Genomic DNA, 15,391 nt, shown 5'->3' with positions numbered 1-15,391 from the left:
TGAGCCACCGCACCCGGCCTGGCTACAGGTTTTTAATCCTGATGTTACAGTCCCGATTTTAATCCTGCTGTCCCATCACTAAACCCTTTCAGTCGCCTCCTTTAGACCAGGAGGCTGTGGGGCCCAGCGCTCACAGGCACTGGGCGTGAGGCAGGCAAGATGGTGTGGCCAGCTCACTGGGGAGCAGCTGGAAAAGGAGGCAGGAGAGAGGAGCCTGGAGGAAGAAGGGTCCCCGTGGTGAAGAGCTCTGAGCTTCATCTTGAGGGGTGGGGACTGGACCCTTGGCAGGTAGAAACTTCTGGAAGGGCTGTGAGCAGGAGGCAGAGCCAGGTCCAGTCTGCAGGTTAAGCCAAGGCACCATGTCGGCCACTTCGAGAGAGGAGCCTGCACACACTGGCTCCTCACCCCCAGCCCTGCGAGGTGGCGGATCTCTAGAGGATTCTGGGCGACGGTTACATGGCTCCCACCTAATTTGTGAGAAGGAAGATCCTAGAAGGATTTGGGACCGTGTTTTTGTACAACAAACATGTGTCTTCTTTATAGCTGAGCTCAGCCAGTGCCCATCAATAATAGTATGAATATTTCATCCCCAGGGGTGGTTTTATTGTACATTCCCCAAAACAGATTGCCACGACACTAGGACCTGTCTTTATACCTTGTGTTACCTCACTGACCTGGGCCCAAGTCTCAGCTCTGTCGCTTCCTGGCTGTGTGACCTGGGGCAAGTGACCTTACTTCTCTGGGACTTTTGCTTTCTCACCTGTGAGGCTAAATGAATTAATGGCCATGAGGCGCTTGGTGCCTAAGGCATTTAGTCTTAGGAAAGATGCACGTTGCCGGGACTTCACAGGGCCGCAGGGTCAGAGACCCTCTGCCCACTTCCCCTAGCAAATTTCTACCGTTTGGAGCTTTGGGGACACAGCAGATGAGCAAGCAGAATTCTGCTCTGCCCTCAGGGAGTTCCCTTCCAGGAGGAAAGAGAGACAATGAAATACCAGTACAATGCACAATGACAGGCAGCGACAAGTGCTGTGAAGGCAGATAAGGTGTAGGATGGAGAGTGGTGGGGGAGGCCCAGGAAGGAGCAGAGCCTTGAATGGAATAAGGTGTGAGAGATGCAGGTACCCGGGAGGCCGTGCTGAGCACAGAGCACAGCAGAGGCAAAGGCCCCCTAGCAGGCGGGTGCTTGGCATGTTCCAGAACCACACCGAGGAGGCCAGTGGATCTGCAGCAGAGCCAGGGTGTGCAGGAGCAGAGGTCAGCGCAGTAACAGGGACGAGATATTTAGGGCCTGGAGGGTGCAGTAAGGACTGTGGACTTCATACTGAGTCGCGGGAAGCCGCAGGAGGGCTCTGAGCTGGAGCGCTTTCAGGAACAGAGGAATTTATATTTCAGAAGGAGCACCTACAGATATGTGGAAAAGCAGCTGGAGAGAGCCAGAGTGGGGCGGGGCGGAGGGGACAGTGGCTGGGACCAGGGAGGATGCGAGGCCCGGGCACTAGGACTGGGGGTCGAGCTGGGCCTGCTGTGCAGATCCCAGATGGCGTCAGATGTCTCTTGTGCTCCCCTTTCAGGCGTCCTTGTCCTGCCCACACTGGAACTGGAGCACAAGAACCCAGTGTCCGGAAAATAAGAGCCCAGTGTGTGCACAGTGAACGGCCCTGCCCTCGGGGCACTGGAGCCCGGGGTCGTCGTCGTGTCCAGATCTAAAATCTCAAGCCGAGAATTTGTTCATGGTCAATAAAGCTCCCCCTTGGGAGCCCCACTCATAAAGCTCCTGTTATCAGCCCATTCCCCTAAATTATTCAGAAAGTTTTCTGCACTCGGAAGCTCCAAGTGTGCGCACTCAGCATTTCCCCGGGTAATGAGGTTTCACAGGCAGAAGTAGCACCGATGAACTGATTATGCAGGGGCCATGACGCACTCGCAGATCCGAGAGCGGAACCAGGGCAGCCTTTAGGCTCCTTGTGAATTTCAACAGCATCAGCGCCTGCCTGCTTGGTTTTTGACGAATGTCCGGGACGACAAGGTGTCGTACAACCCTCGCGCGTGGCATCTCCCATTTCACACTCAGGAGCTGCTCCAGTGCTGGTCGTCTTTGTCGATGATGGTGACACGGAACCATAACTGGCGTGGCCCAGAGCGTGGGCCTTGCTGCAGCACAGAGCGGGGGTGAGGCTGGGGGCCGAGATAGTTTCTTCTCAGCCTCTTCCATTGGCAGCTGCAACCACAGAGCTTCCTCCAACACTGTGCCCAGGGGCCAGGGATACCCCTATGTGTTTTATGAAAAGACAACTTCTAGAATGTGGAGAATGTGCTTATTTGGAATACGATGTGTGTTACATCCTTTGTAGCATAGCACTGAGGTTGATGAAATAACCACATCCTCCAGTGAAGTGTCGCAATGGGCATTTGCCTAGTAAAGGCTCTGAGAAGTCCTGTAATAATAGCTGTTAATAACAACTAAGGTTTGTTGAGTACGACTTACTCTGTGCCAGATACCACTTTAAACACTTTTACATATATTTTCTCTTTTTATCCACAAAACAACCCTGTAAAGTGAGTTCTCTTATCCTATTTTAAGGATGAGGGTTTTGAGGCACAGAGAGGCAAAGGAACTTGTCCTAGTTCACACAGCTAGTAAGTGACACAGCTGAGGTTTCAATCTAGACAGTTTGGCTCCTGAACCTGACTCTAAACAGCTACAAAGAAAATGGTTTAATTTTTCCAGTCCGGCTGTTCTCACACCTGTTTGACCAAAGTACCCTTTGTCATGAAATACCTCTTGCCATCCCACAGGAAACACTTCCAGTGTATTGATCTGAGTCTAGGGTTAAGACTCCACTGAAGTTACTGGAGAGAGACCCCCTTGCAAGAGCAGTGTGGTGAGATGACAGGCGGACAGCAGAAATGAAAGCAGGAGAGGGAGAAGTACTTCGGACAGAGTGATGCTTCTGACATCAGACTCCTGCACCCAAAGACTAGTTGAGCCACTTGTTTGCTCTGTGACCTTGAGTAAGTTACTTAACCTCTCTGAGCTTCAGTTTCTTCATCTGTAACATTGAGACAATAAAATGGCACACTTCGCGGGATTGTTGTAAGGATGAAATGAAGTCGTGCCTATCAAAGAAGGATTAGAAGCAGGAGGTCTGGTATTCACTCCCCAGCTTCAGGGTTTTCCTCATTTTCTTCTTCACTGTTTTCCTTCCTGTAGGTTTGAGGAGGTTGTGAATTGTGTTACCGTATTTCAAAGTTAGCATACAGATATCAGAAAATACTCGTGGAGTACCTGTTGTATTTGCAAGATTGCAGTTGGTTCTGAAGGGGGCCTTTGCCCAGCAAGAGCTTCTCTTAATGGTGAGATGGCCGCGTCTGAAAAGTGCGGTGAAGTCGTGGGTTAGCAGCACAGACTCTGGAACCAGACTGCGGGGTTCGTCTACCAGCTAGCTCTAATAATAGCTACTAACAATTTCTCAGGCGTAGGGAATTCTCCAGCAAGCTTCTCAACCTCCCCATCTCCCCATCTCCTCATCTGTAAAATGATCTATTTCATAGGATGGCGTATTACTTTGCTAGAGCTTCCAAAACAAATGACCACAAACTTGGTGGTTTTAAAACAACAGAAATTTATTCTTTCACAGTTCTGGAGGCTGGAAGTCCAAAATCAAGGTACTGGCAGGGTTTGCTCTTTCTGGGGGCTCTGAGAGCATCTGTTCCCTGCCTTTCCCATAACTTCCGGGGCCACCTGCAATTCTCAGTGTTCCTTGGCTGGGAGCTGCGTGATTCCAGTCTCCGCCTTCAACTGCACGCGGCCGTCTCCCTCGTCTGTCTCTGTGTCTTTTCCTTTTCTGTCCCTCATAAGGACGCTCACCATTGGATCTAAAGCCCACTCTAATTCAGAATGTGGCCTTCCAAATAAGGTCACATTCTGAGTGTCTGGGTGGACATATCTTTTGAAGGAATGCCATTCAACTGACTGCAGGTGGTGTAAAGAGTTAAAATGTATAAGACACGTAAGATGTTGGCAAGAATAGAGTAAGAGCTGCTGGGGTAGTTATGATGATGATATTATTATTACTTTTGTTTTCAAGTTCAAAGCTAATATGGTAGTGGTGGTTGTTAGTATTATTTGTTATTATTATTTAGTTCAAATCGGGAATGGGGACATGTCACAAGGCAAAGAGTGTTCCTCATTCCAACTCTGGACTTCTCCCTACACCTTCTGGGGGTCGGTGCTGGGAAGCTAAGCACAGGGAAGACTGTAGTCTGTGAACATCTGGCCGAGGTGGGGGGGTGGGCGCCGTTGAGGGTCCTCAAGCTGAAGAATTTTACAAGAATTACACAGTGACACAGCCCTGGGTAGTGTTGGGACTGGTGGGAGCACTGCAGAGAGATTGGAATTCAAAGAGGCCAAAGGCAGTACTACTCGCAAGGAGGTTTCTCTTCCTGGCCTGGGCCTGGGTGCGGCCATGAGCGTGGACATGAGGCGCGGAGGCTGGAGAAACACTGCACAGCAGAAATTGACCACACTTAGTTGCTTGGTGTGGACAGAGAAAAGGAGAGGGTTCAAGACAACCCTGAGTGTTCAAACCCAGGAGACCAGATGGCCAGGGAAGCATCCAGCATCTCAGGATCTGTCCTAAGAAATCATTGCATCAGTGACCGAGAGGGCCACCCTTCATGGTCCTGACGGGTCTGATTGTCTGCCTGATTATCGTCATAGCATTGTTTGTAATGAAAAAGGAAGCAAACTAAATATACGTCAGTGGAGAGCTGGTTAAGTAAATTGCGATGTATCTGTACAGTGGGACGATACACAGCCACTTTTTAACAAAGGTGTGGGTAATGAGGGGTAACGAGGAGAGACACGCACATGCCAAAACATCTGTATAGCGTGAAGAAAAGTGTGTGTGCGTGCACAGAGAATAGTTTTGAAAGATCTACCCCCTGCGTCAGCAAACTGTGGCCAGTGGGCCAAATATGACCCTGCTGCCTGTTTTTGAAAATAAAGTTTAATTGGGATACGACCACACTTGGTCATGAACATATTGTCTGTTATCATTTTTATGCTACTGTGTAGCCCACAGAGCACAAAATATTTACTATCTGGCCCTTGAGAGGAAAAATTTGCCAACTCCCAGTCTACACCAAACTGTGAACTGTGTTTTTATCTAGTGGAATTCTAGTAGGTTTGGGGGTGGGGGGCATTTTGTCTTCCTGGAATATTTCTATATTACTTTATTTTTAATAATTAGCATGGAATTTTATAATCAAAAATAAAGTTCAATTTGGAAAATTGGGGGGAAAAGGCATGCAGGACTCACACTGCCTGCTTTTGAGACTTAACTATAAAGCTATAGTTACCAACACACTAACATAGGTATATAGCCCAATCGGACAGAATAGAGAGTCTAGAAATAGACACAGACTTGGATGGTCAACTGGTTTCAACAAAGGTGCCAAGGTAATTAAGCAGGAAAGGATAGCCTTTTCAACAAATGGTGCTGGAAAAATTGGATGTCTAAATGAAGAGATTTTAAAAAAAACTTGACTTTTACCTTGTACCATAAACAAAAATTAACTTCTAGTGGGTCATAGACATAAATGTAGGAGCTAAAGCTATAAAACTTCTTCTAAGCAAAGATTTAGGGGGGATTCTTTAAATAGAATACAAAAAAACCCCACCACAAACCATTAAGAAAGAATTGATGCAAAGGACTTCATAAAAAAAATTTTTTAAACTACTCTTTGAAAAGACGCTGTAAAGAAAATGAAAATACAAACCACATGCTGGGAGAAAATATTTGCAAAACACATTTGTGATGAAGGACTTGTGTCCCAGAACATACAGAGTACTCTTACTGGTCAAACAGTCCAGTTTTTTGAAATGGGCAAAAGATTTGAATAAACCTTTATCAAAGAAGATATGCAGTGGCAAATCAGCACATGAACGTATACTCAAAGTCATTAGGAATTGCTAATTAAAACCTCAATGACATACCTCTCCCTGTTAGGATGACTAAAATTAAAAAAGACAGCTATTACTAAGTGCTGACAAGGATGCAGGGCAACTGAGCCTCTCATATGTTGCTGCCGGTGGGGGTGCAAAATGTTGTAGTGACTTTGGAGAACAGTGGGACAGTTTCTTCTGAATTTAAGATGCACTTCCCATATGACCCAGAAATCTCAATCCTAGGTATGCCCGAGAAATATGAAAATATACGTCAGCACAAAGATCTGTATTCCTGAAACTGGAAACAGCTCAGTACCTTCCTCCCTCAGCCTGTGAATTGATGAACATATTGTGATACATCCGTGTAACTGAATACTGAATACTGAAACTGAATACTACTCAGAGATAAAAAGGAATAAAATATTAACACTCGAAGAAACTCAGAGGAATCTCAGAAGCAGTGTGCTAAGTGAAAGAAGCCAGACACAATAAGCTGCATACTGTATGTTTCCACTTATATGACTTTCTGGAAAAAGTGAAGCCATTTGGACAGAAAACAGACCAGTGGTTTCCAGTGACTGGTAGTGAGCACAAAAGAACCTTTGTGGACGGTGGAGAGGTTCTACATCTTGATTGAGGAGGTGGCCATGCAACTGTTTCACTTTGTCAAAATTCATCTAACGGTACATTTTTAAAGGGCAAATTTTATTGTGTGTAAGTTATACCCCAATAAACCTGACTTTTAAAATATTTAATCTGGAGAAAAATAAACTTTTTTTTAAAAAAAGGCATGCAGGATTTTTTCCAAAGGGTTAGGAGGAGTCAGTTTGAGGGGCAGTGAATATTCCAGAACAGGAATTCTGGACTCAAGAGGTCAGGCTGGAGGCCTGAAGAGCCGTCCTCAGGGAATCACCAGTCAGTAAGGGGTCTTCTAGCGAGTATGGGACAGTGAGGCCTGAGCCCCCAGGAGCCCCACATCTACAGAGAGAGAAGGAAAGGAAACAACTAAGCAACTGAACTGGGTATGGAATCTTCCAGAAATATTGTATATGTTCTCTTATAAACTAACCCGGCTTTTTTTCCTCTTATCAATATATCTTTCAGATTGTTCCAAATCACTATATGTAGAGCTGCCTTAATTTTTTAAGTATGTGTGGTATTGTATGGATACGCCATAATTTATTTAGCCAGGCTGCAATTGATAGACATTTGGATTGTTTCTGATACATTTTGCTGTTCCAAACAATAATTCCATGAATGCTCATATTAAAAACTCATTTCTCATATGTGTGAGCATATCTGTTACTCTTAAGAGAGGTATCGTTGTGTCAAAGAATGTGTACATTTTTTTATTTTAATATATATCGTTAACCCCCCCCACCACCACCCTGGGTTTGTTACCAATTTGCCCTCCCACTAGCCATGCCTGAACATATATATATATACCATGCACAAACATACCTGTTTGCCCAAGACATGGTCAGCAAAATAGGAGATCAAACTTTGCCTTTGCCAATCGGATAGGCAAAAAATGGTATCCGGTAGGAAATTTAATTTGCATCTGAAGGGGGAGATTTTTTTTGGAAGCAAAAAAAAAAACACCACCAAGTCACAAGTGTCAGCTGCTTTAGTGCTTCTGCCAGTCCAGACAGCACCTCTGGGTGAATTAATAAAAGGCACTCCCCCTCAAGACACTTGGCTGCCATCTGCTAGACAACTGTCGTGATAACTAAACAAATGCGTGATGACTTTGAGGCAAAGGACACCCCTGGAGTTGCGCAGAGCTCAGCGACCAGGGAGCCACCGGCAGTTTTGTCAGTATCGTGGTCTCTGGGTAGTAACCAGATTGCCTGAAATTAATGCAGGAGAAGTGGCAAACACAGGACAGGAACTCAAGATGCTTGACAGTGGAGCAGGGGGCATTAGCTTGGGGGACGGCCAGAATAAATGGAAACTTCATTATCCGTGGATTATGCACTTGGAACTTAGGTCCCAGGCAACTCTGATATTAGTCATTTGGCCAGAGGGCTCATTAAGCTCTTAAGAAAAGTGGGCCTAGTTAATGAATTAATACAAGATGACATTTTACACACAGAGCAAAAACGAGACCAGGCACCACCGAGTTATGCAACATCATAATTTCTCAAGCAAATGTGATCGCTGCATCTCGCCTGCCAGAGTGAGCCTGTCTGAAGGGAAGAGCCTGCTTTCTGAGACATGAGTGAGACCGTTGAGGTGCACAGACATTTTATATTCTGTGCATTTTAAAGGGCTCCCACCCATCTTCTTAAAACCGCAAGTGTTTACATAGAAGTCAGCGTTTTAACATCTCTGGACCATTTGTTTCCTCTGTGAAAATCTACCCGCTTTCCTCCTTTAAGAAACACATCTCACTGGAGTGGAACTCAGGCGATCCTTGTCTTCTCCCCCATTCTCCAAAAGGTGGCTCCCCCAGCTTCGACCGCTGGTCCGGAAAAGTTGGTGGGGACGATGGCAAGAGTGCGAACACCGAGAACCAGCATGAACTGGTGAGGGATGATGACAAGTTCTGGAGATGGACAGTGGTGATGGTTGCACAGCAGTGCACGCGCACTTACTGCCTCTGAACTGTGCTTAAAAATGGTTAAAATGGTGAATTTTATGTTACGTGTATTTTATCATAATAATTAAAAAAAAAAAAAAAAGAGCCAGCATTACTGAGTGCAAACCCTTGGCAGGCACTGTGCTTGGCACTTGTGTGTCTCCTGTGCCTCACCCTCCCAGTGATCCAGGAGATACGGGTGCTGCTGTTTACCCAGCACCACCGCCATTTCACAGACGAGGAAGCTGAGGCTCATACAAGTTACATAACTCGCTTGAGCTCAAACGGCTAGAAGTGATGGTTTCAGGATTCGCCCTCAAGGCTCCGTGACTCTGCGGCTCTGTGTGCGAGATAACACAGTGAAGGTATTTTAGTTGAAGCCTGAATTCTGCAACATACACACACAAGCCCCCACCCAGCTTTTAATTATTTAAGCTGAGAGCAGACAGCGCTCCAGCAGAATCCCTGAGTGACAGCTTATTGTCTTCAGGAAAATCCAAAACCGCCCCCCTCCCTTAACCATTCTGCAGCATGATTCTCCCTTTCGATTGGATTCGTGTTTCTTTCTTTCTGTACAGATGAGTCACTGAAACAAAGACTACCAGGGATTTGGAGCATCTTCTGTAGCTTTTAGTCCACGTTTGGGTGTGGCTAGAAAGAAAATTTAACACATAGAGCCAGGAGCTGGAGGGGGAAGGTCTTCGCTTGTCTCTGATTGGGATGATTCGGGGAGTCGGGAAAGAAGTTAGTGTGTTTCGCACCTTGTGGGTTTTTGAAGGAGAGATTTCCTGGCTCCTCTCCTTACTTCATATGTGGCTTTAGACAGTTATTAATAATTCACCTCTTTGAGTCAATTTGCTCCTCTGAACACTAGGAATAATGATAGTGCCTACTTCACCAGGGCAAATAAACAGATTTTTTTTCATGGAGGTGTAGGCATTTATTGAGTGCCTACTATGTACCAGGCACATGCTACACTCTGGGGACGAAGGAAACAGCTGCGCCGCTAGTGATAAGGGATGGAGTAAAGCACTCACCCTGTGCCAGGGCAGAGGACATGAGCCACCAGTGGTTGCTGCTGCTGCTGCTGCTACTTTATGTCTACATTTGGTCCCTGGGGACCCACTGAAACCTCACTGCTTCACAGGTGGAACAAACACAGGGTTGTGGTCACCAGATTTGCACACGTGGTTGCATTTAGATTATTCTTCCAGCTAAGGCCGCACAGTGGATAGTTCTAGTTCCTCCACAAAGACGAGGGGTCCCCAGGTTTCTGTAAAGGGGCCAGTCTAGTTTCCTGTGCCCACCTAGACCTTACCGTGGTTGCCAGGTGTGTCCTACTGACCAGAAAGCTCCTTACCTGAGTATTTGATGTGCGGCCCATTAGCACATGTGGGGAGGACAATGTTAGCAAGCCGCAGGGGTGGCACGTGTACCAGACTTTCACCCTAGGACCTCTGAGGAAATGCCTGCAGGTTGCCTGACAGGTCTTGCTGGGGTGCTGTAGAGCAGAGTGTTGGGGCAAAGCGCTGAAGTCAGACCCCCAGGCTCAAGTCACACACAGCTCCAGAAACTTGTGTGACTTCGGTCAGGGGAACCGACCTCTCTGAGCTTCATTTTCCTCATGTTAAAAGGGGGGAATTCTTTAAAGTATCTCCATGTTGCTTTCCACCAAGGTTGCACTAGTTTGCAGTCCCACCAGCAGTGTACGAGTGTTCCTATCTCTCCGCGTCCACGCCAACATTTGTTGTTTGGGGACTTTTTTTTTTTTTCATTTCAGTATGTTATGGGGGTACAGATGTTTAGGTTACGTATGTTGCCCTTGCCCCCTCTCCCCCGCTAAGTCCGAGTTTCAAATATGTCCATCCTTCGGGTGGTGCGCATTGCACTCTTTGTGTATGCAAATACCCGTCCCCTCCTCCCTCCTCCCCCCTCCCCCCCTGCCCAACATCCAATAGATGTTATTCTTATATGTGCATTTATATGTTGATCAGTTAATACCAATTTGATGGTGAGTACATGTGGTGCTTGTCTTTCCATTCTTGGGATACCTCACTTAGTAGAATGCGTTGTTTCTTAAAGCTGAATAGTACTCCATGGTATACATATACCACATTTTATTAATCCACTCATGTATTGATGGACACTTGGGTTGTTTCCACGTCTTTGCAATTGTGAATTGTGCTGCTATAAACATTTGGGTGCAGGTGTCTTTTTCATAGAGCCACTTTTGTTCTTTTGGGTAGATGCCCAGTAATGGGATTGCTGGATCAAATGGTAATTCTACTTGTATCTCTTTAAGGTATCTCCATATTGCTTTCCACAGAGGGTGCACTAGTTTGCAGTCCCACCAACATGAGTGTTCCTATCTCTCCGCATCCACGCCAACATTTATTGTTTTGGGACTTTTTGATAAAGGGCAGTCTCACTGGAGATAAGTGATATCTCATTGTGGTTTTGATTTGCATATCTTTTCACTGATCAACACCTAAGTGCACATATAGGAATAACATTTACCGGGCATCAGGCAGGTGGGAGCGGGGAGGAAGGGATGAGTATATACATACATAAAAAAAAGGGGGGGTTACAATGCCTACTTCATGGAGGTGTTATGGGTCAAGGAGATGTGACAATAAAGCACTTATTTGCATATGTTGAACACACACTTACATGGCACAGTGTGTCAGCTGTTGTCCTGAATGCTTGGTGATTATTGACACATTGATATTCGCAGACACCCGGAGTGCTGAGGACTATCACTGCTCCATTTTGGAAAAGGGTGGCACTTTCCAAAGGGCACAACCCATATATTGAGGGGCTGGGATTTGAATCTGGGGTGGCTGCAGGGTCCACGCCGTTAGCCCGTGCTGTGCTGATCTCTCAAAAGCTGCACGTGGGGGCCTGGTGTAAAATAGATGCTCTACACACATGAGGAGCCCCGAAGGCACCCACCTGTCTTCCTCAGGTGTATTGTATTATAAATGCCACAAGAACGCTCCTATTCCTGGGGAGTGACATTTCCTGGGGCTGACTTTTTGAAACAGCTTTATCGAGGTACCATTTGCATTACATAAAATTTGCCCGTTTAAAGTGTGCATTTCAATGATTTTTCATAAATTTAGCAGTTTGTACAACCATCACCATAATCCAGTTTTAGAACATTCCCATCACCCCGACGAGATCCCTCATACCCATTCACAGTTAATCCCATTCTCTCTCTAGCCCCAGGCAACCACTAATCTACCTTCTGCCTCTATAAATGTGCCTTTCCCGGACATTTCATATAAATGGGATCATACGATATGTGATCTTTTGTGCCTGGCTTATTTTACTGCCTAATGTTTTTGAGGTTTATCCATGTTGTAGCATGTATCCGTATTTGTTACTTTTTATGGCCGAGTAATACTCCATTGTATGGATCTACCTCATTTTGTTTATGCATTCACCAGTCGCTGGACATTTGGGTGGTTTCCACTTTTCGGGTATTAGAATTGTGTCGTCATGAATATTTGCATGCAATCCTGGGGCTGGCTTGAAGACACAAAGGGAGCCAGACTGGTAACCCTTTCTCTTTTCCTCTCTTCTGTCCGGGTTTCTCAGAACCAGGCAGCGGACAGGTGTTTGTGACTTCAGAGAACCAGCTCGTGTACTACCCCAGCATCACTTACGCCATCATCGGCAGCTCCGTCATCTTCGTGCTGGTGGTGGCCCTGCTGGCTCTGGTCTTGCACCACCAGCGAAAGCGGAACAACCTCATGACCCTGCCTGTGCACCGGCTCCAGCACCCTGTGCTGCTCTCCCGCCTGGTGGTCCTAGACCACCCCCACCACTGCAACGTCACCTACAACGTCAACAATGGCATCCAATATGTGGCCAGCCAGGCCGAGCAGAATGCGTCAGAAGTAGGCTCCCCGCCCTCCTACTCTGAGGCCCTGCTGGACCAAAGGTGCGTGCTGGGTGGAAGAGATCGAGGGGAGGGAGGTCGTGTAATGCGGGGAGAATATGTGCACATGCCGGGGGTCCTAGGTGTTGCCAACAGCCTGGTTCAGCTGCTGTGGGCAGTAGCAGCATCTGACATTTATGGAATCCTTGCAAAAATGCTCCCCTTGTATCATCTCATTTAATCCTCTCAGTCACCTACTGAGAGAGGTTCTATATTTGCCTCAATTTTACAGATGAGGAAACTGAGGCTCTGGGGTGTTAAGTCACTTGTCTGAGGACAGACAGGATCCTGGCCGACTCAGAGGCCTGCTCCTCCTGGGAATGCCACACCAGTACATGTTCAGGCCACTGACTAGCTCTGGGCCCCACCTGCCACCACAGAACAGTGCTCAGTACAGATGAGAGGTCTGGTTAATATCTGTTGAATGAATGGATAAATGAATGAGAGAATAAATAAGTTCCTTAACGTTGCTTGGCTTCATCTATAAAATAAAGAAGGTGGAATAGAGCACTCTCGGGCTTTTTTTAAGCAGTAGAGCCCTCTTTACAAATGGAATTATACAAAAAACCCCAAAATATAAAGCCAAAAAGCAGAGTTCTGTAGCCGAAGCAGTTAGTGGACTCAGAGCCTGCCTGTGTCCCTCCTTCCCTGAGCCCAGGATGCAAACTGTGTTTGGCGATAGGCATTTTGCAGGCCGTGTTCCCAGGGTGACTGGGCTCTTGCTTGGACCCTCTCCAGTGGCAGCTCTTGTATGATTTAATCTTCATTTTTCCTCCTCACCGAAGATGAACAAAGCTTCAGAGGTCACGGAGCGGGTGGCACTTAAGGATCTCTCTGCAGATAAGTGTCGGGATGCAGGACCTCCCTCACCTGAGAGTCCCCACTGCTAACCTCTCCATTTGCACCACCCGGGGCAGGGTAAGGCTACAAGTGCTGAATCTGGAGACAGAATGCCTGGGTTCAAATACCGGCATTGCTGCTTACTGGTTATTTCTGATCCTGGGCAAGACATTTAATGTCACGGTGCCTCAGTTTCCTCACCAGTACAACAGGCATAAAAGCAAAGCCTACCTCATAGCATACCTCTGAGCATTAAAGTAACAAACGGAAGGTGCACGGCAAAGCTCCCAGCTCACAGGAAGCCTTCAGTAGATGAAAGCTAAAAACTAAAATGTCTTTTCTGTTAAATACGTTCATTTCAAGCCCATTCTACAGATAGAGACTGAGGTGTTGAGAGGGTGTCCTCTCACGTACCCCAGTTCGCAGCCAGGAAGAGCTGGCTTTCAGTGAGAACCTCAACTTCTGTGTACCCATCAAAGGCCCAGTCGAGACCACAGCCTGGCGGCTTGGCCGCGGGGCTTCTGGCTGGTGGGGCACAGCGACTCCGCCAAACCACCCAGGTCGAGCTGAGGGACTTGAGTGACACCCTCGTTCTGGGTCCACCCAGAGGATGTGGTTCTGGCACTGCCAGTTGTCATGGGCCAGCCATTTCTCACTGGAAGCATCACCTCAGAAATGGGCTGAAGTTGGCTTGTCTTGGCTCTGATGTGTTCTTTTCCCTCTCCCCTCCCTGGTGCCCCTGCCACCCCAACCCACTGTCCCCATTGCAGGCCCGCGTGGTACGACCTCCCTCCGCCACCCTACTCTTCGGACACGGAGTCTCTGAACCAAGCGGACCTGCCCCCTTACCGCTCCCGGTCGGGGAGTGCAGACAGTGCCAGCTCCCAGGCAGCCAGCAGCCTCCTGAGCGTGGAGGACACGGGCCACAGCCCGGGACAGCCTGGCCCTCAGGAGGACACTGCCGAGCCCAGGGACTCTGCGCCCAGCCAGGGCACTGAAGAAGTATAAATTCCAGTTCTTCCAAAGTCCATATGGGTCAGTCTGCTCTGACTTGTTACCATTCTACCAACCTGTGTGCATGGGAAGCTCTTCAAGCACCCTGTAAAGGTGTCTCGAGTTACAGTTTGGGGTGTCAGCTCTCCCTCCATTCCACTCCTCCCCGAGATTTCAGGGGTGTGATTTAGAGGGTGACTTGGCATTTTTCTGGCCCTTCTGTTGACATGATCTGTTGTGCATCTTATCTGGGAGGTCACTCTTCCTTCAAGACCCAGGATCGCAGCCTCACATTTCACGTCATTCTTCTGTTTCTGTTGGGCAGGGAGCTGGATAGAACGGGATTTAAGTAGATTTGCAGAAAGCAGTGTTTCCGTGCTGTGTTGGATATTCAGAAGGGCAGAAGACACCAGACCAGACTTTCTCTGCTGGGCTGCTGCCTTATCACGTTTTGGGATTTAGGTTGGATGACCCTAGCAGGAGGCCATCACCGCCTTACACGATCCTGTATGTTGCCCTCGCTTCAGTGGAGGCAGTTGCCAAAGAAAACTTTTGACATGAGAAACACCCTTCAGCAATCAGCGGTGTCATTTTGGTTTTGTGAAGGACTCGGAAACTGTCCACCCTGGATAGATTCTGACTTTAGCGTTTCGCCCAAGAGTCTTCATTTTGAGAGCTTTCTCCAGCAGTATATCTCATCAGCCTCATCCCAGATTAGGCAGGGAGGCCCTGCCATGAGTTTATTCACGTTCTCAGCTCCTGAAATGCAGGCTGCCAAGAGCCTTGGCTGCACAGTCACTACCCTGGTTTCTGGACTGTCACCCTTCCAGCCGACCTGCCTGTAGCCAAGGAATAAGGACCTGACTTGCCCCGACCAAAAATCTGATCTGGCCCCTTGTGCCTGTAAACCACACCCAGCCCGTCTTGCTCGTTCATGCAGCTTCAGCATTTGCCTCCGAAGTTCTCTTGACACTTACAAGTCTGTTTTACCTGTGCATTTGGACTTGAGGACGCTGGTTTCTAACATACGTGAGAGCTCCTGGCTCCCTGCACTGCACACGCTCCTCTTCCCGGGGTCTGG

General features: G+C 47.5%; 1 protein-coding gene across 2 annotated transcripts in view; it reads left to right on the top strand.

Annotated features, from left to right (window-relative positions):
- Positions 1–14,629, top strand: part of LDLRAD3 (low density lipoprotein receptor class A domain containing 3) — a 258,525-nt gene extending 243,896 nt beyond the window's left edge. For both annotated transcript variants that reach the window (XM_012649579.1, XM_012649578.1), the window contains exons 4-5: positions 12,135–12,480; positions 14,088–14,629. In XM_012649579.1, coding sequence (XP_012505033.1) covers positions 12,135–12,480; positions 14,088–14,325 — 584 coding nt within the window. In that variant the 3' untranslated portion in view covers positions 14,326–14,629. The remainder of the gene's footprint in view (positions 1–12,134; positions 12,481–14,087) is intronic.
- The last annotated feature ends 762 nt before the right edge of the window (positions 14,630–15,391 follow it).

The sequence above is a fragment of the Propithecus coquereli genome, unplaced genomic scaffold (genome assembly GCF_000956105.1).
Source record: "Propithecus coquereli isolate 6110/MARCELLA unplaced genomic scaffold, Pcoq_1.0 Scaffold30, whole genome shotgun sequence".
NCBI lineage: Eukaryota > Metazoa > Chordata > Mammalia > Primates > Indriidae > Propithecus > Propithecus coquereli.
This window is presented reverse-complemented; position numbering and strand designations above follow the sequence as displayed.